Below are 23,394 nucleotides of genomic sequence, written 5' to 3'. Positions count from 1 at the left end.
ACGTTAACTTTAAGAACCACCCAATCAGAGCAGAGGTAAACACTGTGTGTTGTGCACGATATAATGACTTCTTTCGACGAAACACTTGTAATTCTCTTTCAAAATAATCTTTGTGTATAGGCTATGTATTATAGAAGGAAAAAGAATTACAAATACGCTGTACCTAAAAATAATAGGTGGAAATTAATATCCTGTAGTAATGAAATCTGACAATAAATGGCGGGAGACAAGCTCGCAGCGCTGGCAAACGGACGAGAGAGAATCCCTGTCATAAATAAAACAGTGTCCCTGTATATTTTTCTTAACATTATGACGGACTACTATTTTACGAAAACGATATCATCCAAACAAATAGATCCAAACATCTCATCGGGGTGTGGTAGATAGGGTCATAGATGTCGGTAAAGGAGACCTTACATTTCTTTTTATTACAAAAGTGGAAGCAAATCGTAAGAAAGGCAAACAGTTCAGGTTTCATCCGCATGTCCAAAACGAACTGATGAGGGTCATTTCTTACAGTAGATTACCGAAATCGCCCTGAGATAACCTTCTTTGATTCAAGGGATGAACCCATTTTCTGCACCGTTGTTTACATTGCCTTTTTCAGGTACCGTAGGCCTACACAGCTCCCAGGAGCAAAGCAATAGATGTTTGAAGTAATATGAATTCCGCTACCACGTTGTTTGATTCCATCGAAGTATTGAAATATAAAACTGCGAGATAGCCCAAAACCTGACTTCCGTACTAAATAACATGGTAGTGTTTTGATTGGCTGCTGTGTACTCTTTACGTTAATGTTACGTTCCTCCATTGTGAATACCACCAATTTTTCGTTAATTTTACGGTTACGTTACGTCGTTAAGTTTACGGTTACGTTTGCATTGTGAATGGGGCCTTACAACCAACTCTACCTTGGCGTCTCCAAAACTTCCCAATCGGTAGTAGTTGGCAACACTGGACCTTACAAGAAAACTACGGAAATGAAATACTTACCACTATGTCCAAAGAAGAAAAGGCATGGAAAACGGACACTTGGTGCCAGAGGCTATGTGAATCAAAACCCAAGAGAATATACTAACTATAAAGGAAAGACATATTAAAAATTTAAACCAACTTTAATGGATCTGGACTTCAATTCTCAAAGGACAGTAATAACTTTCGAACTTACAATTCGATGATTAAAAGAAAAGAAGAAAATTATCATCACACTAAAAGAAAAGATAAAATAACTTGGGTCGACCCTTGAAAATATAAGAAATAAACCTTGGGATCACAATCCTTGGAAAACAAATTAATCAATCAATTTAATTAGTAGAGCAGTAGTGGAATAATTAACGGTAAGTTGAGGCTTGTTTCTCGACACGTCTAGTATAATTCAATGAAATAACCGAAGTGGCAAATAAATGTTAACAAGTTTTAGGCAAAAATGAACCTAATCGTCATTAAATTAAATCATAGGAAAGGAAGAAAGGAAGATGTATTTCAATTTTAGAATTAGTAAACTGGAGTACAATACGAGTCCACACACCAGATCAAAGATACAATCGACAGCCATCAGCTGTTTTTTTCAACACACGGAAACCATCTTTGTTTACAACAGTTCCCATAGAAACGAATCACGTGTCGCGATTAAAACATGGCTTCAAAACATTATCAGATAGACATCGACCAAACAACTCCAACTTACCGGTTTTCATCTGTGATCCACCGAAATAACGCTTAACTATCTGTTACAAGAAGTTTTGAAATGAAAATTTACCAACACATAAGAAATCTGAGTCCCGATTTTAACAAAATTACATCTTACTAACGCCAGAGTAAAGGCTACCGCGTGACAAAGAAATTCCTCTTGATAACTGTAGTTTAAAACATACTCGCAATTCGAATCTTTTAACTTGTTCAGTCCAAACCAAAAGTCTTGAACATTGTGGAGATACCTCGGTAGGTAAGGGTATTCATGCAGATTTCATCATGCAGGGTACTTACAATTTCTCGGAAACAAATACAAGTTGATAAACAAACCACAAATCCGACTAGAATTTGTGGCTGGTTGGCCACAAATTTAACCAGGGTCGCAAATCAACCACATCTCGCCCGTCTTCATCTTTTTGATAGGGTTTCTTTTAAAAAAAACAAGTATCCGCGACCATGTTCCAACATTTTGGCTTCACGATGTCCAACAACAACTAGAAAGAAAAACAAAACGACTACGCACATATTGTCGAACTCGATCGATAATTGGCAGAGCAGTGCTGAACTTCACGCTGTGCTCACAGATGGCAGTAGGATGCAGTTCAGATGGAACGCTCAGTCTGATAGCCGACTTTTCTACTAGTAAGAACCCGCTTCTTACGAATCGTGTACAATTCCATCAGGCTTTGAACAACCTTTAAATAATTTCCAAGTCCATGCATACTCGAAATGCATGATATATATGCATACGCCATAGTGCAGTAAATTTTGTGTGAATCATTCTTCAGAGAACATAGCATCTGAACTCAAGAGAATCGTGACAGAATGGGGTATAAGCGAAAAAATTGCTGCATGTGTGACCGATAATACAAGCAATATGGTCAAGGCCGTGCGCATGTACCATGCTTTGCACATTCCCTTAATTTAATTGTACAATCAAGCCTTGAAACAATTGTAGAAACACGGAACAAAGTGAAAACAATCGTTGAATTTTTTCATCGAAGCTCACAGGCTACGGATAGACTTAACGTCATGCAAAGGCAAATGGATCAGCCCATTTTAAAACTGAAGCAAGATTGTTCCACACGTTGGAATTCCACATTTGATATACTTAGTAGATTTAAAAAAATAAAAGAACCCCTTCAAAGCACACTAGCCATAGTGAAACTTGATTTACTTGAGAAAACCACTGAGGAGGACTGGTATGTAATAGAAAAATCCTGTGAGATATTACAGTGCTTTGAAGAAGTCACCTTATCGAAAATAGGCTTGTTAATATTTGGTTTGTTTGAACACTGCAATGAATTTCAAAAGAAGCAGTTTAAAAGTGAAAAGTTGACAGCCATGGTTACAATGCTTACCTCTGAAGTAAAATCGAAATTGCATGGTAAATACGCTAGTTTGAAACTTTTGTGGGAAGCAACATTTCTTGATCCACGATTCGAGCAGTATGGATTTCAGTCACAGGGCGATATCTACAAAGAAACCAAAGATGCCATAATTTATGAATGCTCCACAATAGAACTTCTAGGAAATACGGAGCACCATATTCAAGTTACGAAACCACCAAGCGAGGCTTCCACTTCTAGCTGCTCAACTTCTGTCTGGAAAACATTTGATATAATTGTAGAAACAGTACTTCAGAAGGACGACAGAAAAGCGGCAAGCACTATCGAGGTTGATAAATATTTTCACATGCCATTACTTCCAAGAGTGGAGGATCCACTTAAATGGTGGCAGGAACACAAACCTCTCTTCTCTAGACTCTTCCAGATTATGAAACTGAGATTATGCATAATGGCTACTTCTGCTCCATGTGAGCGTGTGTTCTCTAAAGAGGGACAGATCATAACGGAGAGACACAGCTGCCTAACCAGTGAAAAAGTGTCAATCTGAAATGATGCCTGAAGTTCTGTGAACTGTGAATGAACAACTACAAGTTAGTGTAGCGTATAATATTTGAGCTGTGTATATTATTATGTCATTTTCGTACTGTAACTTTATAAGCATACAGTATATTGATGTACAGAACAGACAACTTTTTAATGCCTTTTATTTATTTAACTTGTTTATATGTAATATTTAGGCTACTTATTATGACCACAGGTATTTTTACATCTAATTCTTTATATATAATAGAGCTGTGACTTTCACAGAACTGTAGAAAACCATAAGTTAGTGTTTAAAATTTGATCTATGACAATTATTATTATTATTATTATTATTATTATTATTATTGTTAACAAGTACGCGAGTTTTTTACTGTAGTATTACAATATAGGACTGCAATTACTTGTTTTGTACTTACCGTGAATACAATCAAATTTGCAAGTTCCTTGAAATCATATAAGAAACGACTAGGCAAGCAATAGATAGGGAATCTCCCACCTGGGTGACGGCTCTAAATGCAGATCATTGATTGTTGTGTGTACAGATGTTTTTTATTTAATTAAGTTGTCACTGTGGGGGAAAGGCCTTGTAACATCAACACTCGATACGAAGAGCAACCTGAACCTCAAAAAGGAGTTCATAGTATGAGGACCAGATGGCAGCAGCGAGCACTGAATGCTGTTGCTGCCGTCTTACCAGTACATACTACGCAGGTCATAGATGGAGTAGGATCGGTAAATCTAATGTGCCGTGAATCGGATCACTGTATCGATTCAGTAACTTGAACGGAATCAAATGAATCGATTCAGTAAAATCTTAGAAGCGAAGCTTCCACGGTGTGAAGAATTATTTAATTTAATTTCCGGGGTGAACCGTGTTGTACTTGTACGCACATCACGTACAGTTTGGCAAACTGTAAAATGAATCGAATGTCCCATCACTACTCCACACTGCTAGGGACCACATACTGGTAGGGACCACATACTGCTAGGAGCCACACACTGCTAGGAGCTATACACACTGCTAGGAGCCATACTGCTAGGAGCTATACACACTGCTAGGAGCCACATACTGCTAGGAGCTCCACACTGCTAAAGACCAGATACTGCTAAGGACCACACACTGCTAGGAGCCACACACTGCTAGGAGCTGTACACACTGCTAGGGACCACGCACTGCTAGGAGCTATACACACTGCTAGGAGCTATACACACTGCTAGGAGCTCCACACTGCTAAAGACCAGATACTGCTAAGGACCACACACTGCTAGGAGCCACACACTGCAAGAGACCACACACTAGGGACCCTAGCAATCGAACAATTGAATGGTTACAGAGGTTGGAATTGCCCATTTGACAATTGACAACTTGACGGCATGCTGTGGAGTTGAGGAAACATCCTTATTATCTTGTTTGTTGACTTAAGGAGAAAAGCCAGTGTGAATCGTTATTTTCATCATCATTTAATTTGAGTTCAGTTTGAATGTGTTTGAAATCTTCCTTAACAGAAAGTAGCCTATTCAGTTTTACTTTCATTAAAGTTGTATTTGCTGTATCAAGTTCAGGGCTTTAAGAATGGATCTTTTCTTGATTAGCAATCCATGTTGCATTTGTGGAGATTAATATTTATAAAGGACTGGTGTTGTCTTCGTGTTTCAATTCCATCTAAAATGTGCCTTCTAAATTAAGCGTCACGAACGTAACTGTGTTGGAATTTTTGTGCCATGAATATTTTAGTTCTCATGTAGCACACACTGTTGGGAATGTAACTTCAATCCCCATATTTATTAACATTCAATTGTTCCATAATACTATATGTACCAACACAAATATTAACAAGACTAAGTAAAAAATTTCCCGAACATACTGGCCAGCAAAAGGGACCTTTTAAGAAGGAAAGAAGAAAGATAATTCATATCAAGACTTAGCACATAACACAGATAAATCACATCACTATGTAACTCGACACTTTTGCTCATTCTCCAGCAAAACACACAATCCATTCCGTTTTCCAGATTCTCTCTGTGTACGTTAGTGTACCAAAGCCCTCCACCTTACTCGATCTTTCCACCATTCCTCTTCTAGTACTTTATTGATATCGATTCCTCTATTTGCAATACAGTCCACAACAGAGCTCTCCCATCTCATTCTTTTTTTTTTGCTAGTTGCTTTATGTCGCACCGACACAGATAGGTCTTCTGGTGACAATGGGAGAAAGGGCTAGGAGTGGGAAGGAAGCGGCCGTGGCCTTAATTAAGGTACAGCCTGGTGTGAAAATGGGAAACCACGGAAAACCATTTTCAGGGCTACCGACAGTGGGGTTCGAACCTACTATCTCCCGAATACTGGATACTGGCCGCACTTAAGCGACTGCAGCTATTGAGTTTACATAAAATTAGCTTCATTGTCCATATCGCACTTCAATAGATTCACAACTAAGTATTTATTTATTTTCCACCTAGTCGATACAATGATTGCCTAAGGCAATTTAATGGTTAAAAGTGGTACATGTTTCGTATATTATCAACATCTTCAGGCACATAACACTGTCCTTAAGGACACTTCCTCTAAAGCATTACTCTGTCAATTTATGTATTTTCATCTAAACAGTGTTATGTGGCTGAAGATGTTGATAATATACGAAACATGTACCGGTACCACTTTTAACCATTAAATTGCCTTAGGCAATCATTGTATCGACTAGGTGGAAAATAAATAAATACTTAGTTGTGAATCTGCAACTGTCGAGCTCGGTGCATCTCATTCTAGGACGCCCCCTAGGCCTCTTTCCACTCTCTGTATCCATGAATGTTCTCTTTGGTATTCTCTCTCCTGGCATTCTCATCATCTGTCCAAACCATTTTAGCTTTGCTATATCAATCTCTTCTTGAAGTTTACCCGCTCCCACGATTCTCCTTCTTTCCTCATTTCGTATTCTATCTCGTCTTGTCTTTCCCTGTATGCTCCTCAAGAACCTCATTTCAGCTGCTTGTATCTTACTTTGGTTCCACTTAAGGGGCCCATAGACGTGCGATATTACTGCGCAAAATGGATTGTACAATATATTGTTAGCTGCCCACAGACATACAATGAGTGCGTAATCTCAGAACTATTGAGCACAGACCTTCTTGAATTGTAGGCCCTACCATCAAGATGTCGTTTAAGGCAGTGCCGTTGTTAGTCCTTGCTGATCCGTCAAATACGACTCTTGTTTTAGGAGTGCTGCTAGAATGCTTGATAACAGCATGATGAGGCATAAAATTATCTTCCTCCATCTACGGGTTCTGACTGAAGTTCCGTCATGTGTCCAAGGGTCTGGTACTCTTGACGAAAGGTCGTCTTGAGCTTGTAGTTTTCTTTCTAAGAGATGATAACATCGCCTGGCAATCTGCTTTGAGTAATCGATATTTGGGTGAATCCTACTCACGAGAAGGTCATAAGCTACAGTAAAACTGGAGGTTGAAATGCCAATATTCTTAATAGCGTCCTTGGCTTCTCCTTTATATATTGAAACTTCTCAACATTTGAAAGATCATTGTTATCAACTATCAGGTTCTGAAAGGTGTCCCTGAAGTGAAGCCAAGTTGTTAATGTGCCGTCAAATGTAGGGAGCTTGATTTCTGGCTATTTTACTTTCCTTCCTACATCATTGGATGATAGAGAACGTACTTTGTCAGCTAAATGCTAAATGAAAATGAGAAACCCCGGAAAAACATTTTCAGAGCTAGCTCAGTTGGCATTTGTTATTGTCGTGAGGGTGCTGATGATAATTTGAGTTTGCATAGAAGATTGGTTTGAAGCTAACTACAGAGTAGAGGCAGTAGCTGCTGGGTTTGCCTCTGAAGGTTGTAATCCGGCTTCATCGTGCACCGTAAGGTTCTTAAATTTCAGTTTGTTTCAGTGATACATTTTCATTGAACAGTGTGTTTCTTACAAGTGTCTTAAAATTCATCAGTATGTGGTTCATCATAAGAAATAAATTGACAAGAGACCTTTTCAATACAATATATTAAATAATATTACACCAGTCTTGGGACTAGTTTCAGCCACTTAGTGGCCATCCTCAGCCAAAATAAAAATTTAACAGATCATGTGATTATCAAAACATATGTATACCAGACAAAGAGAATGTTGCAGGAATAATTATAACATTAAAATACATATAATAACAAAAATTATGGTTGTGATATTGTTGTGATAATATGATTCCTTTAAGTTGAGTTAGGACCTCAGGCAAAGAAGTATATCTAGGAATGATAGCCAGAATTAGGAATGAGTAAACAACCAGAAAATAAATTAAAGAGAGAAAAATTATTTATGAGATTCACCGCTAATGTCTGATGTGGAACAAGCACCGACTTGCTGGAGGAAGCAGGCAGGCCATGTAAACAAGGAAGTGGATAGGGAATGGAGGGGAGGGGGATAAGGAAGGGAGAGGAAGGGTAGGATGGGAGAAGGAGTGTCTAAGGTGGGGCTGAAGGATGCAGAAAGAAAGACTGCTGCTGAGAGGGGAATATAAGGAGATTATAAAAGAAAGAATTCTTTTTATCGGAGATATGATTACTAAAGATAGGAATTAAAATGTCAGATAAAATGTTTCATTTCTCTGAAATTGAATTTAGATTGAAGTTAGGATTGAAAAACTGTTCCAGATAGATATAACAGTTTTCCATAATATTGAGCAGGGCGCCTTTTTCTATAACTTTGAGAATTTTCATGTCTTATTTGATATTAATGAACTTATGGTTAGTATCAGTAGCGGGGATTGGGAATTAAAAGTGCGGGGGCAGTGCGGGTAATAGTGGATTGGATGGGGGCGTGTATACATCAAAACTGAAAAAAGCTACAAAATGGTAAGTTATTTACCGACCTCGATAGCTGCGGTCGCTTAAATGCAGCCAGTATCCATTATAGATAGATAGATAGATAGATAAAGCCTTTATTTTCTGTGGCAAAGTTAGGGCTCTTGGCCCTTTCTTACACTTAACCACACACATATTGTTTTTATTCCATACAATGACATTGATTAACTTAAAATACAGTACCAAGAACTACAAATAACACTAATTTTTAAGACAAAAATATGGATATGGATTGACAGAGCTAAACCATCAAGCAGATATGACCTAAATAGCATACCTCTTGAATATACAGTAGAGGTTAGAAACAGATTTAATGGATTAGATTTAAGAGATAGAGTCCCAGAAGAGCTATGGTCAGAAGTACGTTGTGTTGTTAAGGAGACAGCGGAAAAGCATATTCCCAAGAAAAAGAACAAGAAGAAGGCCACATGGTTATCGGGTGAAGCACTACAAATAGCAGAAGAAAGAAGGAATGCAAAAATCAAAGGGGAAAGATCGAAAATGTCTAAATTAAATGCAGAGTTTCAGAAACTAGCTAGAAGAGATAAGAATGCCTTTTTGAATGAACAGTGCAAGGAAGTTGAGGAAAATAACAGACTGGGTAAGACAAGAGATCTTTACATAAGAATTGGAGACATCAGAGGGAAATTCCAGGCTAAGATTGGAATGATAAAAGATAAAAATGGAAAAGATCTTACTGAAGCAGAGGAGATTAAAGAAAGGTGGAGGGAATATGTAGGCAATTTGTATAGGAAAGATGGGAATACTCCTGATGATGAAGTTACTCTGTTGTCAGAGCCAGAACCAGATATCTTAGAAAGTGAGGTCAAGTGGGCCCTAGAGAGTATTGCAAACAATAAGGCAAGTGGTTATGATGGAATCCCTGCAGAACTGTTCAAAATCCTAGGAGAGGATGCTGTGAAAGTGCTACATTCAATATGTCAGCAAATATGGAAAACCCAGCAGTGGCCAAAAGATTGGAAAAACTCAGTGTTCATCCCAATTGCAAAGAAGGGCAGCGCTAAAGAATGTTCAAACTACCGAACAATCGCACTTATATCGCATGCTAGTAAGGTTATGCTCAAGATCCTGCAAAATAGGCTTCGGCAGTATGTAGATCGAGAACTACCTGAAGAACAAGCCGGTTTCCGCAAAGGCAGAGGAACCAGAGATCAAATTGCTAATATTCGCTGGATTATGGAGAAAGCAAGAGAATTCCAGAAAGACCTATACTTATGCTTTATTGACTATGCTCAAGCCTTTGACTGTGTCGACCACAATAAATTGTGGCAAGTACTCAAGACTATGGGAGTACCAGATCATCTTATTTGCCTTATGAGAAATCTCTACTCTGATCAGGAAGCTACGGTGAGAACCCTATATGGAACAACTGAATGGGTCAAGATTGAGAAAGGTGTACGTCAAGGCTGCATATTGTCACCTTACTTATTCAACTTATATGCAGAGTATGTGATGAGGAATGCCAAATTAGATGAAACAGAAACTGGAGCTAAAATTGGTGGGATACATATAAATAACCTTAGATATGCTGATGACACCACCCTGTTGGCAGAAAGTGAAGAACAACTTAAGTATCTACTAATGAAGGTGAAGGAAGAAAGTTCAAAAGCTGGACTAAGGTTGAATGTCAAGAAAACAAAGATCATGGCAACTAAACCTATCACCTCCTGGCATATAAATGGTGAAACAATGGAGGTTGTTCCCAGTTTCATCTACTTGGGCTCCAAAATAACTGCTGATGGCGATTGCAGCCATGAAATTAAGAGACGCTTGCTCCTTGGGAGGAAGGCAATGGCCAACCTTGATAACGTTTTCAAGAGTAGAGACATAACTTTAAGAACGAAGATTCGTATAGTGAAGGCTATGGTCTTCCCAGTAGCAATGTACGGAAGCGAAACCTGGACAGTAAGAAAGGCTGAGCGCCGAAGAATAGATGCATTTGAACTATGGTGTTGGAGAAAACTCCTTAGAGTTCCGTGGACTGCGAAGAGATCTAATAAGTCCATATTACAGGAAATCAACCCAGGCTGTTCACTGGAAGGTCAAATACTCAGGCAAAAACTAAAGTACTTCGGTCATATCATGAGAAAACATGATTCACTGGAAAAGACCTTAATGCTGGGGAAGACTGATGGTAACAGGAGAAGAGGGCGACAACGGATGAGGTGGATTGATGACATCAAGGAAGCCACGGCTCTCAATTTAGAAAGACTTCGGAAAATTGTATACGACAGGAAGAAATGGCGCACTTTGGTCTATGGGGTCACGGAGAGTCGAAAGCGACTAAACGACTAACAACAACAACAACAATACACGCAAAGAAGAAAGAAAGAAAAAGTAACTGCCTGCATAATACAGGTTTGGAAAAAAAATCAGCACACAATGAAAGAAATACAAATGTAAAAATACTAGTAAGCTTAATAAAAATATTAAATGAAATTTAACTAATTGTATTCTTGCAAGACTAGGTCTAAGTTAAATACTGTATTTACTACTAGCTATTTTTAGGCTACTTCTACTTTGTAATTACAATATGGATGTTTTTAATTTAATTTATCATATTAAACCAATATTTAATTTATTGTGCAATAATCTCATATAATTTTCACACACAGTCACTTGTTCCACTCATACAGGTACTGTACCTTGCTGGAAGCACTTTACGAGGAACTGCTGGTAGGAGGTTTTAAATATACTTTTTGATGCAGCATCCTTGATGTCTTTGGGAAGAGCATTCCACCATCCTGAAGCGGTGATAGTAAATGATCGATGGTATGTGGTTGTTCGGTGGACAGGTATTTCTAGGACGGACACTGAGCGAGTGTCATGGAGATGTAAAGGACCAAGGTGACCAAAAATTGCTGGAGAGATAAGCAGGGATGTCCTCCAAAAGTACCTGGTACACAAGAGTATTTGCATGTAGTTTACGCCTGTCGTCTAGTCGTAACCAAGATAATTGTTTATAGTACGGAGAAACTCGAGCGTCATACCGTAAATCCATAGCATATATAAGACAAGCATTTTGAGTGCGTTGTAGTTTCAAGCTTAATTCATTTGTTATATCCGTAAGAATTACATCACAGTAGTCAAAAATGGGAAATAATAATGACCGAACAAGTTGAATTTTTAGTGATCGAGGAAATACATTTCTGAACCATTTTAAGGGGTGCAAGCCACAATAAACCTTTTTGCAGATATTCTTAACTTGCGCTGACCAGTTTAGAGTTTCCGTTATAATAACACCAAGGTTAGAAACTGATTCACAATAAAGTATAACAGTATTATTTAACGTTACGGGAGGAATGCAATTTTGTTTTAAAATGTGAAGATTCTTTGATGTACCGATGATAATAGCTTGCGTTTTATGGGGTTTTAATTTAAGGTGGTTTTGAATTGCATAGCTATTAATTTGCTCAAGTTCAGCATTTACATATTGCTTGTTGTATATTATTAGTTCTAGTGTGGTAATAAATTTGCAGATCATCTGCATAAAGATAGTACTTGCAGTGCTTAATTGATCTGGTTATATCATTTATATATAAAGTGAATAGGAGAGGGCCTAGGACTGACCCTTGTGGGACACCAATATATTTTGTTCGCCACGTTGATTTATTATTATTTGCAACCACACACTGCCGGCGGTTTGAGAGGTAAGAATAGAAAAATTGCAGCACTTTCTGGCTAAAGTTTAAGGACTGTAATTTGGGAAGAAGCAACCTAGGATCGACAGTATCAAATGCGCTACTGAAATCTAAAAGAGTAAGTATTGTCACTTGTTTGTTGTCCATTGCATATCTAATGTCATCTGTCACTTTCAGCAGAGCTGTCATGGTACTATATTTTTTCTTAAAGCCTGATTGGTAAGAGTCGAGTAAAGCATATTTATGTAAGTATGTAAGGATTTGCTCATGTACCAGGCGTTCCAGCACTTTGGACAGGAGTGGTAGGATAGAAACGGGTCGGTATTCTGAAGGAATACAGGGTCCATCCTTTTTTGGGATTGGGATGACGAGGGCATCCTTCCACGCCGTAGGGAAAATTCCTTGGGTTAAACAGTAGTTAATAATGTGTGTTACGATCGGCAGAATGACGCCAATGATATTATATTTGTAGAAAGACAGAGGTATGCAATCGTGCCCAGCAGCATTTGACCTGAGAGAATACATAACTCGTTTTACGTCATTTATACCAACCTCTTTAAACACAAATGTATCTTGAATTGGCATAAAATGAATATTATTATTATTATTATAAAATTATTATTATTACTTGTACAGTTGTGAAAATTATTATTATTATTATTATTATTATTATTATTATTATTATTATTATTATTATTATTATTATTTGCTCTTACATTGGATTCGGCCGATGTGAAGTGTAAATTTAAGTCATCAAGAGATACATTCGGTGCCTGCTTTAATAACTTTCGACCTATACCCATCGTTCGTAATTGTTTCCATATTTCTGTCGAGTTCTTGCATTTCGATACTTGACATACGTGTTTATATTTACTGTTTCTGATTAACTGTTTAACCCTGTTGCGGAGAACGCGGTAATTTTCAAAGTCATTAGCATTACCCGTTCGGTGAAACCTTCTGTACCATGAGTCACGCTTTCCCATTTCTGATTTAATCTCGCTAGTCAACCACGGAGAAGGTGGTCGAGTTACCCGGATCTCTTTCTTGGGAGCAAATCTGTCATACAGTTCTAACACCAGATCAGATAGTTTATTTATTTTTACGTCAATATCATCCATGTGTAAAATATCGTTCCACGGCCGATAATATGCTTCGTGTCGTATTTTTTCCTTGTCCAGATTTTTTATATCCCTGCGTGTTATATATTTAGTTTCATATTTTGGCACCTTTAATGAATAGCAGACATATATTAGATCATGGGTAGAAATACCTGGCACTGCAAGCTGTCCGTGATTTAGAACTTTCTGAGTATTGTTAGTTATGATCAAGTCAGTCAAAGTATGAGTCATTTAATTTCCGGGTTGAACCGGAAATTAAATTAAATAATTATTCACACCGTGGAAGCCTCACTTCGAAGAAAGTATGAGTCGTCCGGTTTACTGTATGTAGATGATTACTAGCATTTAGAGGTAGAATGTTCAGGTCTAAGCTAAAGAACATATTTTGTAAATGTAATGAGTCGTTTGTCGCAGTCAGCAGATTTGTATTAAAATCTCCAAGTATAATTATATTTTCGTACAGTGGAATTAACTTGGCTAAACAAATTTCAAGGTCCAATATATGTCTTACGTCTGGGGGTTTATAAACTAATCCGATCAATACTTTTTGATTGTTAGCCAAAACTTCGATAAACATAAACTCAGGTTGATTGGGAATTGTCTGGTCTGAAGTAGCCACTATTTTACTTTTGAGATCATTACGACAGTATATAGCACACCCTCCCCCTATACGTTTTCTTCGGTCTAGACGATGTAAAGTCATATTATTTAATTCAACAAGGCCTGAGTTGAGTGAGGGTTGTCACCAAGTCTCAGTTACATCTATGCAGTGCAAGGTATATTACTATAATGAAAGAGGGATTGTATTTGGTCAATGTGAGCCATTAAAGATTGCGCGTTAATATGGCAACACTGTAGGGCTCGCCAATATCCAGAAAGACTTTCCCTGAGAATGTTTCCCGCTGACGCTGTTGAAGGGTAGGGTGAGGGGGGCGACTGGGGAGGAGGTGGGAGCGGGTCACTGACATCAAGGTCACTACAATCGGTAGAAATAACACCTGTATTGTGACTAGCCATTATCTAGAAAATACTTCTGCTTACTCACCTTGTTTTCTCCACAGGTACTTCCAGGGGCACAATCACATTCACTCACACATATACACGCACATTTACTTAAAACTACAACATTATGCATTACTGCCACCTCAGTAATGAGTCCGTATCAATGCTCACTCGTGTTTTACATTAAACTAACAAGTTGTACCATTGTAGTAATTAACACCTTTCGTCCATTGTCACTTAGCACAACAATACGACCGTTCTGGCTCCAGACACAATTTAAGCCAAAGTGATCTCGTGCACGATTTTAAATGTTTTTCGGGAGGTAGTGGGTTCGAACCCCACTACCGGCAGCCCTAAAGATGGTTTTCAGTGGTTTCGCATTTGCACACCAGGTAAATGCTGGGGTTGTACCTTAATAAAGGTATGGCAGCTTCTATCCCACTCCTAGCCCCTTCCTGTCCACTCATCACCATCAGACCTGTCTGTGTCAGTGCGACGTAAAGCAACTTTTATAAACAAAAGAAAGAAAAGTGGTAAGTTTTTTAATGCTCTCTGAGTGAAATTCGACAGAGAAGTAAAGTTTACCAACTTAACTGCGGTAATAATAGTGTTTTTAAAATATTTTGATTCAATACTGTACAATACAACTTCCACCAAAGGAACAATATTACACATGTGTTACAATTAAACAGAAGTACAGTATCATTTAGTATTCGAGTACACACTAAGGAGAGTGCGCGCGGTAAGCGGGTGGTGTTACCTTCCTCACAGTCTCTACTACTTGCTGTGGCGCTATACAAATTTGTTATCCGAGACGAATGACATTTTGTGCGTATTAATGCTAATAATTTTGTTGATAATTAAAGGAAATAAAGGAGACAATGAGCTGATTGTACAAATCGCCTTTCTTAAAACTTCCTAGTTTCAGCCAGCTAAAATGGATTAAAAATATAATGTTTTCTTCACAAAAGTGGGGGGGGGGGTGGGACTGCTCCCCCTCGCCCCCGCTAATCGCCACTACTGGTTAGTATCATGTCCCATGACCAAAAATCTGTTATATTTCAGGGTGTCAACATGCTCTAAGTATCTTGTATGGAAGTTCCTACCTGTTTGACTGACATAAGATGCGTCACAATTATTGCAATTGAGTCTATAAATACCTGACTTGGTGAACTTATTGCTATGATTAATAGAATTGGTATTGTGTAAAATATATGTGTTTCTGTTACAAGTTTTGAAGGTTATTTTGACATCATGCTTTTTAAATATGCTGCTGATTTGGTAGACTTGTTTACTACTGAATGTAAAAGTAGTTAGCAAAATATTTTAAAAAACCAATACGAGGAAACCAATTGCCTAGCTGGAAGTTGTTATTTTAATAAATTATTTTGCTGGCCATGCTTAATTTTTTGTAATGAACAAACTGTCTGGAAGAAAGAGCATTATGGTAATATAAATAATCTCAGTAATGCCGTTGTCAAACATAAACAATCGCAAAGTGATTTATGTTCATTTGTTCAGCTTACGTGCTTCGAAAGTGTTCACATTGATACCCGACTGGATCAACAATTGAAAGCTGACGTGGTGTGTTACAGTGAAATGGTCAAGAAGAACAGAGAAATATTAAAGCAACATGCTTTTTATCCATGCAAGAATTGATGTTTGGAGGGCACGATGAAAGTGAAGGTTCATTCAACAAAGGTAGAACTCTTAAATTTATTGAGCAGCTATGACACTACTCTTGGAGAACATCTAAAGTAGTCGTCAACTTTTAAGGGCACATTGAACAGGATTCAAAATGACTTGATTGCTGCTACCAGTAGCATGTTGATGGAAATCATAAGGAATGAGATTTTCATTGCCCAACATGTCGCAATTATTTTAGATGAAGCTTCTGATATTAGCAACAATTCACAACTGTCCACCACCCTCAGATATGTTCATCACCAGACAGCACAGGTTCAAGAAACCTTCATTTTCTTCGTTGACGTAAGTACAGATAGGTCCGCTAATGACTTACTTAATCATGTAACGGACATAGTGACTTACTATGACATCAGAGAAAAATTGGCTGCCCAGACATACGACGGTCCTGGTGAACTAAATAGACTAAAAAGCAAAGTTCAAGAACCGTACCCCAGAGCTCACTTTCAGTCACGTTCTTATCTCAGTCAGCTATGAGTATTAAGGAATGCCGTATCTTTTTCCAAACTCTCAATGGACTAAGTAGTTTCTTCTCTACGTCTACAAAACTTACTCATGCTCTTACTGAATATTCCAATGAGAAAATTCCACGAAATGCACCAACAAGATGGAAATTCTCTTGCGGAGTTGTAAATGTTGTCAAAGAGAACCGTGAATTGCTGGTGGACTTCTTTCAAAGTATAGAACACAACTCAGGCTGGGAAAATGAAACTAGCCCTTACATGTGGACATTTTTCTTTCCTTTCAGAATTTGAGACCAAATTCCTTCGTTATGTTTTATCAAAGATCTATTCATATACTGACATTTGGACATACTGTATTTTGTGGAAAAGGTGAACGAAACAAAGTGTATTAATCGGAATGAGAGAGAGAGATTTGAAGCAGTACGGAATTATGTTTTAATTGGTGCGAAGAATTGCTATGAAAGAGAAAATGTCTGGACAGTGATATCATGAAATACAGGAGAATATATTTTGAAATAATAGAAAATGTGACAGTTCACATTGCAGACTGGGTTGAAAACTTGCCCCAACTGGAATTTCTTTCATTACTTGATCCAATCAAATTTAAAGTGTACAAATTAAATTTTTCTTATCCCGTTCTAGATGTGCTGAAAATGAAACACAATTCAATGTTTGATATTGTTTGACTCAAAAATTAGCTGACAGTCTTATATGCCTTGGGGGAGTTGTGTGGCAAATACCCTCACGAACGGGCAACACATTTGAAACTGAAACAGTTCCACACAGTATTTGCTGAATTTGACATTACTTGCTTTGACGATACAGCACATCTGCATAGGCCGAAAATTCATTATCTGCACTTAAACGGATCAAATAATTCCAAAGGTCAACACAAGGACAACAAAGATTGAGCAGCCTTGCACTGATGTCCATTGAGAGAAAGATGAAGAAGTTGAGATAAATCCAAAATTCGCCAGGATTCCACAGCGGTCATGGAGAGGTTTTCCAAACAAGAATGCAGAACGGAGTTCTCCTTCAAGTAAAGAAGGTAATTGTTTATTTTACTCATTTGGTATCAAAATAGACATGGCCCTGGTTTGATGTCAGAAGCCATAAAATATATTAAATTACCAATATGTTGAAGATATTGTAAGGAACCGATGAAGTATTACGTAAGTTTTATGGATCAAACTTAGCTTATTCTGTTGGCAAGTGAGAGCAAAGAACAGAGCAGTGCTTATTAAAGACAGACAAAACTGAAAACTTCCAATTAAACAAAGAATGAAAAATTGTTCAACACATTGATATAACTTCTGTTGTTTTAATTTATTTTCATTGGTGTTTACTGTTACTACGTAGACATTTCTACTCAGAGTGGATTATGAATTGAAATATTGAAACCAGTAGTTTGACCAGTGATGTAACGTAAAGAAATTAGATAAATCTTACATGAGTAGAAAAGGTTCAGGGGACCAAAAATACTTGAACGGTCGCTAAGTAATAAGTAACATGGAAACATGAAGAGCCCACCCTGTTGCAGAAGGCACCGCACACCACTGATACCTGTTAGCATTCAGTCTGCAAGTCTCTGTCAATGGACTAACCCTGTTATGCCAAGTTCGTTATTCTCTTTGGTAACCTCACATGGAGATGGTTCATCCAATGATTCTTAATGCCTCCTACCAAAGTTCCCACTACTAAGTCGTCTTGAGTCCACACAGATTCCACTTTCATACAGCATAATTGCTGAGGTAAAGATATTTTCATCTGTGAGTTCACGGCACCTTTTAGACACCCTCGAGCCTACTTCACTTCTGCCACTATAATTATTGCCGTTCCTACAGGAATTAAGATTTTTAGATGGCTTGCCGCCCAGCCTTACTCTGAGTATTAGGATTTGCATTCCTCTTCTAAATATAGAGTAATCAAAAAGTTATGGAAATAAACTTGAAAATGAACACCATCTACTCCTTTGAAGTTGTGCAGGCTTCTCATACTGTTTGTGAACATAAGGTGTAGCATTTCACATGACAGGGACACGTATACCAGAGAAAGTCTGGCCACAGTGATGAGCCCTGCTAACATGAGTGGTATGGGAGGTTGCATTGTCTGTTGAAACCATGTCCTTTCCTTTCCCTCCTCAGTCAGAACAGAAAAAAATTGTCACTTTGAAGATGAGAATGAAAATTCTCTTTTGCGACATGGCACACCATGCACTGATCTTTTGGGCATGAAGAGGAGACTCGTGCAGCAAATGAGGATTTTCAGTCGACCACCAACCTGTATTCTGTTCATTGACGTACTCACTGAAGTTAAACAAAACCTCATCTGACCAACTCCTCTCTATCTGGCGTCACATCTAATCTCCAGCATTGCAGTTTGTCCTCGACACTTGGAAGAGCACCTACCATGTTCGTAGTTTTCTTTAATTTGTCACAAAGATGTTAAACCGCTAGGAGCTAAAGTCTGTAAACTAGAATGTAAAGTTGACAAGATGTGAGAGTAATGAAAAGAAACAAGGAATAAAGGCCCCAACACAAAACTTTGTAATAGTTACATTAAAAATCTGTTAAAAACACAATTCAAAAAAGAAGACTTTAAAGACCTTGAAATTGAATGCTTAAATCCTTGTATTCATAGAAGTTTTAAACACATGACCTCGAGCCGGTAGATGTGTAGCTGTTGTATGTGTTATTCACACAATATGATAATCCTGTTTGAGAAGTGGTTTGAATTCACCCTCAGTTTTACTACTTTTAAAAATTTCACCCCTTTTAAATGCACAGTTCTTTTTCAAAATTTCATTGTATCTACACGTCAAAGAAAAATGAATCGTAAGTTTTCCTGCAACTTTTGAAAATATACATTTTATAGAGATTAATTTTGATGATACGCCTGCAAATTTTAAGTGGACAGTGCTAATACTTTGCTGATTATGACAGCTTGGCAGTAGACTGGGCTAGTTCACTACGTCCATCACTCCAACCAACGCAGCTATCATCTAGACCAGATTTGTCACTTGAATTTACAGATGCGTATTTACCTCCGAAAACCAAACAGAAAATGAGGAAAACAAGTCATAACAACCAACAACAACAATAACAGAGGGTTCAAAGCTGGTACAATTATAACCCTCATTTCTTCGAAATATATTACATGTAAGTGGATGTATTTAGTACCAAAACATTCCACATTCCAAGGAGATAACATGCCTGATGGATAATACCATCCAAAAGACAAATTCACAACTTCTTCTAGGGTATTTGCCATTAAACTAGACGTGGTGGTATATTGATAGCAGCAAAGGAGATAGGCGCACACCTGTAGATCTATTGTCACCTACCGGTTTGACGGTTGAAGAGTATTTTGTAAAATTTGCTTCACAAAAGTGAATCTTAAAAGTTGATATTTAAAATCATCCATTCGTGGGTAGCCAAAAAACTGAGGTATCATTCAGGTCCGGTCTGAGGAGATTGAGCCACAAGGTGTGATGTCCAGGTTCCTGTAGTAACTGCCGAGAAGAAACCAGATGAGAATTCTCAGTGAAGCTGAAAGGAACTACAAGTTGACAAAGTGAGTGAGAGGCCCTGATAGAATATTAGCTTGAAAATTTAGAAATAATTAAAAGACAAAAACGCAGAAAAAAACCATAGAGGAATTCATTACATCATCCAGTACCAATCGCAAACATTGACAAGAACAGTATGGCACAGTATGAATCAACCAATCAGAAAATAAAAAATAACATATATGACAAGGAAGGAGGTCGTATTTGTGAAGAAGTAAACTGCCGACGTGACTACACACGACAACAGCCAACTTGTAATTCATTATGTAGGAATTAATAATATAGAAAATGGTTATATAATTCTGGACATCAGAGGTAAACTATTGTAACTGCAAAACCGACGATTTTATGACTTGTTTTGGTCGTGCCTTCTTATGGCTGCACTATTGTATGTTTTTCAGGAAAGAAGATAAGCTGTGTGATACTATCATATGTGCAAGGATAGTCAATGGTAGTGCCATCCGACGCACTCCTTATCGTGTTGGCTCTTACGATAGGTTACCTCAGCGGCTAGTTTCTGCTCTCCTGACTTCCACTGAGTCAGTACAGCTACATTCTCTATACCAATATAAGTTGTCAGTATGATTTACAAAGGAATTGCATGACAGTTTGACATCATCAGTCCGGTGCATGTGTTCTATGGTAAACGTTCAAATCTTCTTTATTTTCTACAGGATGTGAAGAAGGCCACTGACAAAGAATGTAACCTCGAGCCAGCTCTTCCAAACAAGTAAGTATCCTTTTATTTCTGGTTATTAGACGTGTTACGTTGTTCAGTTGGTAACGTAGCCAATGCAAGTGACTAATCTCATGTTTTAAACTGTATTGAAATGTGTTATTAATAACAAAGCTTTTATTCTAATCCACCTGTTCAATAATTTTATTATGTTGTCACATTTAAAATATCTTCATTAATTGTTAAGTTATTTGTGGGACATGTTTCGCTCCCTTACAGAGCATCATCAGCCAGGTCTGAATCTCGAAGAATGGTTATGTTCGTAAACAATGACTCCAGAACTATTGAAACATTTTTCACAAACTTAAATCTACTCAAATAGAATATCATAAAATACATAAACTTTGATCATGCCTAAATAACATGGGCTTAGTAGGAGATATACATTAAAATTGTGGTAGAATGAGTTATTCTAAAATACTTAAAACAAATATCATGTTTAACATCTTTGAAATAGGTGAAATTCAATCTTAAGAACTAAATTTGAAAGTTTCTTTGTAATGAGATTTGGTAAAAAAAGTTTTATATCCTTTAAGGATAAGAGTCTATAAAGATTCAAAGATCTCGTCGATTTGATAATTGAATTTGTGACGGGATCAATCAAATCTGAATCTCGAAGAATGGTTACGTTTGTAAACAATGACTCAAAGCTATTAAACTATTATTTCATGAACTCAAACTTAATTTACTAGATTATCATAAAATCCAGAATCTTTGGTGACATTTCTTAATAACTTGGGTTTGGTAGGAGAGACACATTAAAATTGTGGTAGAATGAGTTGTTCTAACATACTTCAAACAAGTAGCATGTTTAACATATTAGAAAGACTTGAAATTCAATTTTAAGAACTAAATTTGAAAATTTCTTTGCAATGAGGTCTGGTGAAAGTTTTATATCCCTTAAGGATAAGAGTCTATAAAGATTCAAAAATCTCGTCGATTTGATAATTGTACTTGTAACCGGAATATATTGGTCTTCATGAAATTTAAACACTTGTTGTCATTTGACCACGGTGAGTGCTGTTGAATAAATAGCTCTTGTTGACATCGGTGACCATACGTTGAAATTGCCGATTTAAAAAAGGTATGATTGAAAGGGATGTAAATCAACGACCGTGGTTAAAAGTTAAGTAGTTTATCTTGTAATTCTGTAACAAGAAAAGGAATCTTGTAAATAATTGGAAGTTGTGTTGCTAGTTAATTGCGTACTTCTCGAAATTTACTTCCCCTCCAACGGTCGTCTGACAGTTTGGTGTTAACTAAGGTTGTATGGCAACTGTTTGCTGTTCCACGTCTACTCCTTGTGTTGTATGGGTGAAGTGGTAGGAGTTGAGGGGAAGGAGTGGGGGTGGTAGGAGAACTGTTAGTAGGTGTGGTTTTGGAAGGGGAATGTCTAGTAGGGTCGTAGGGAGAGGTTGTGTTCTTTAATGTTAGATGATTATTATTTGTTTTGGGGATGAAAACTTTGGCAAAACTGATTTTGTCTAGATTAAGCATTTGTAAAAATTTAGGTAATTGTTCGTGTTAAGGATTTCTTATTTCGATTTTGTCATTTACATTTTTATCTTTATTGAAATGCTGGTCTAAATGGATATAGATATTTTCTAATTCTGTCATTAATTTTCCCTTTTCTATCTTTTTTGATAATCTTTAGGTCTTTTTCTATAGTTGTAAAATGGTGGCCTGATTCTCTCATGTGAGCACTCATCACAGAATGTTTGTTGTGTTTTGCAGCGTTAATGTGTTCTAAGTATCTTATAAGAAAGCTACGACCAGTTTGGCCAACATAAGAACATTTACACTCTACGCATGTTAATCTATAGATGCCAGAATTTAGATAAGGGTTATTGTTAGAATTTATACTATTGTAGTTGAAAAAAATGTTCCTGTTTGTATTTTGTGTCTTGAACTCTATATTAACTTATCGTTTTTAGTAGGATTAGTTATTTGATAAATGGCTGGATTAGTGAATGTAAATGTTGCGATTTTAGACTTCTTAGTTTTTTCGGGAGTAAGATTAGTTGCTAACTTTTGTTTTACTTTATTGATGATCCGATTGATCATATTTATTTTGTATCTGTTAATTGAGGCCAGATCTTTTATAAATTTGAGCTCTTTTCTTAAGTTAGTATCTGAGAGAGGAATTTTAAAGGCACTGTAAACCAAACTGAAAAAGCCGCTTTTTTATGTGATTTTGGATGGAGTGAATAATTTTTTATCGTTAAAGGATTTCTAAATATTTGAAATTCGAACCTATCTCCTATTCGTGTTACATTAATATGCAAGAAGTTTATTGAGTTGTTGCTTTCGTCTTCTTTCGTAAATTTTATATTTGGGTCAGTATTATTTAAGAAATTTAGAATTTTTTCACTATCATTTTTTGACTATCTATTATGACAAAAGTGTCATCTACATACCTGATCCAAAGACAAAGTCCTTCTATGTTTTGTTTTTATTTGTTTTGCTCTAAATGGTCCATATATATGTCTGCCAGTACGCCTGATGTGGGGTCTCCCATTGTCAAGCATGTTCGATTGTAAATCTTTTTAATAAATGTGTAATAATTGTTGTTTAAGGTAAATTTCAATAAGTTAATGAATTCTTCTATTTCGCATTTACTTAATTTACTGTGTGTAAGGAGATTGTGTTTGATGATATTGATAGTTTCTATAACCGGTATATTTTGATGCATGTTG

At 37.1% G+C, this 23,394-nt stretch overlaps 1 protein-coding gene across 3 annotated transcripts in view; it reads left to right on the top strand.

Moving 5' to 3' along the window:
* LOC136875836 (gastrula zinc finger protein XlCGF57.1) overlaps positions 1–23,394 on the top strand; it is a 161,649-nt gene that overhangs the window by 114,522 nt on the left and 23,733 nt on the right. For all 3 annotated transcript variants that reach the window (XM_068228030.1, XM_068228029.1, XM_068228031.1), the window contains exon 4: positions 20,637–20,692. In XM_068228030.1, coding sequence (XP_068084131.1) covers positions 20,637–20,692 — 56 coding nt within the window. The remainder of the gene's footprint in view (positions 1–20,636; positions 20,693–23,394) is intronic.

Source organism: Anabrus simplex, chromosome 6 (genome assembly GCF_040414725.1).
Source record: "Anabrus simplex isolate iqAnaSimp1 chromosome 6, ASM4041472v1, whole genome shotgun sequence".
Lineage (NCBI taxonomy): Eukaryota > Metazoa > Arthropoda > Insecta > Orthoptera > Tettigoniidae > Anabrus > Anabrus simplex.
This window is presented reverse-complemented; position numbering and strand designations above follow the sequence as displayed.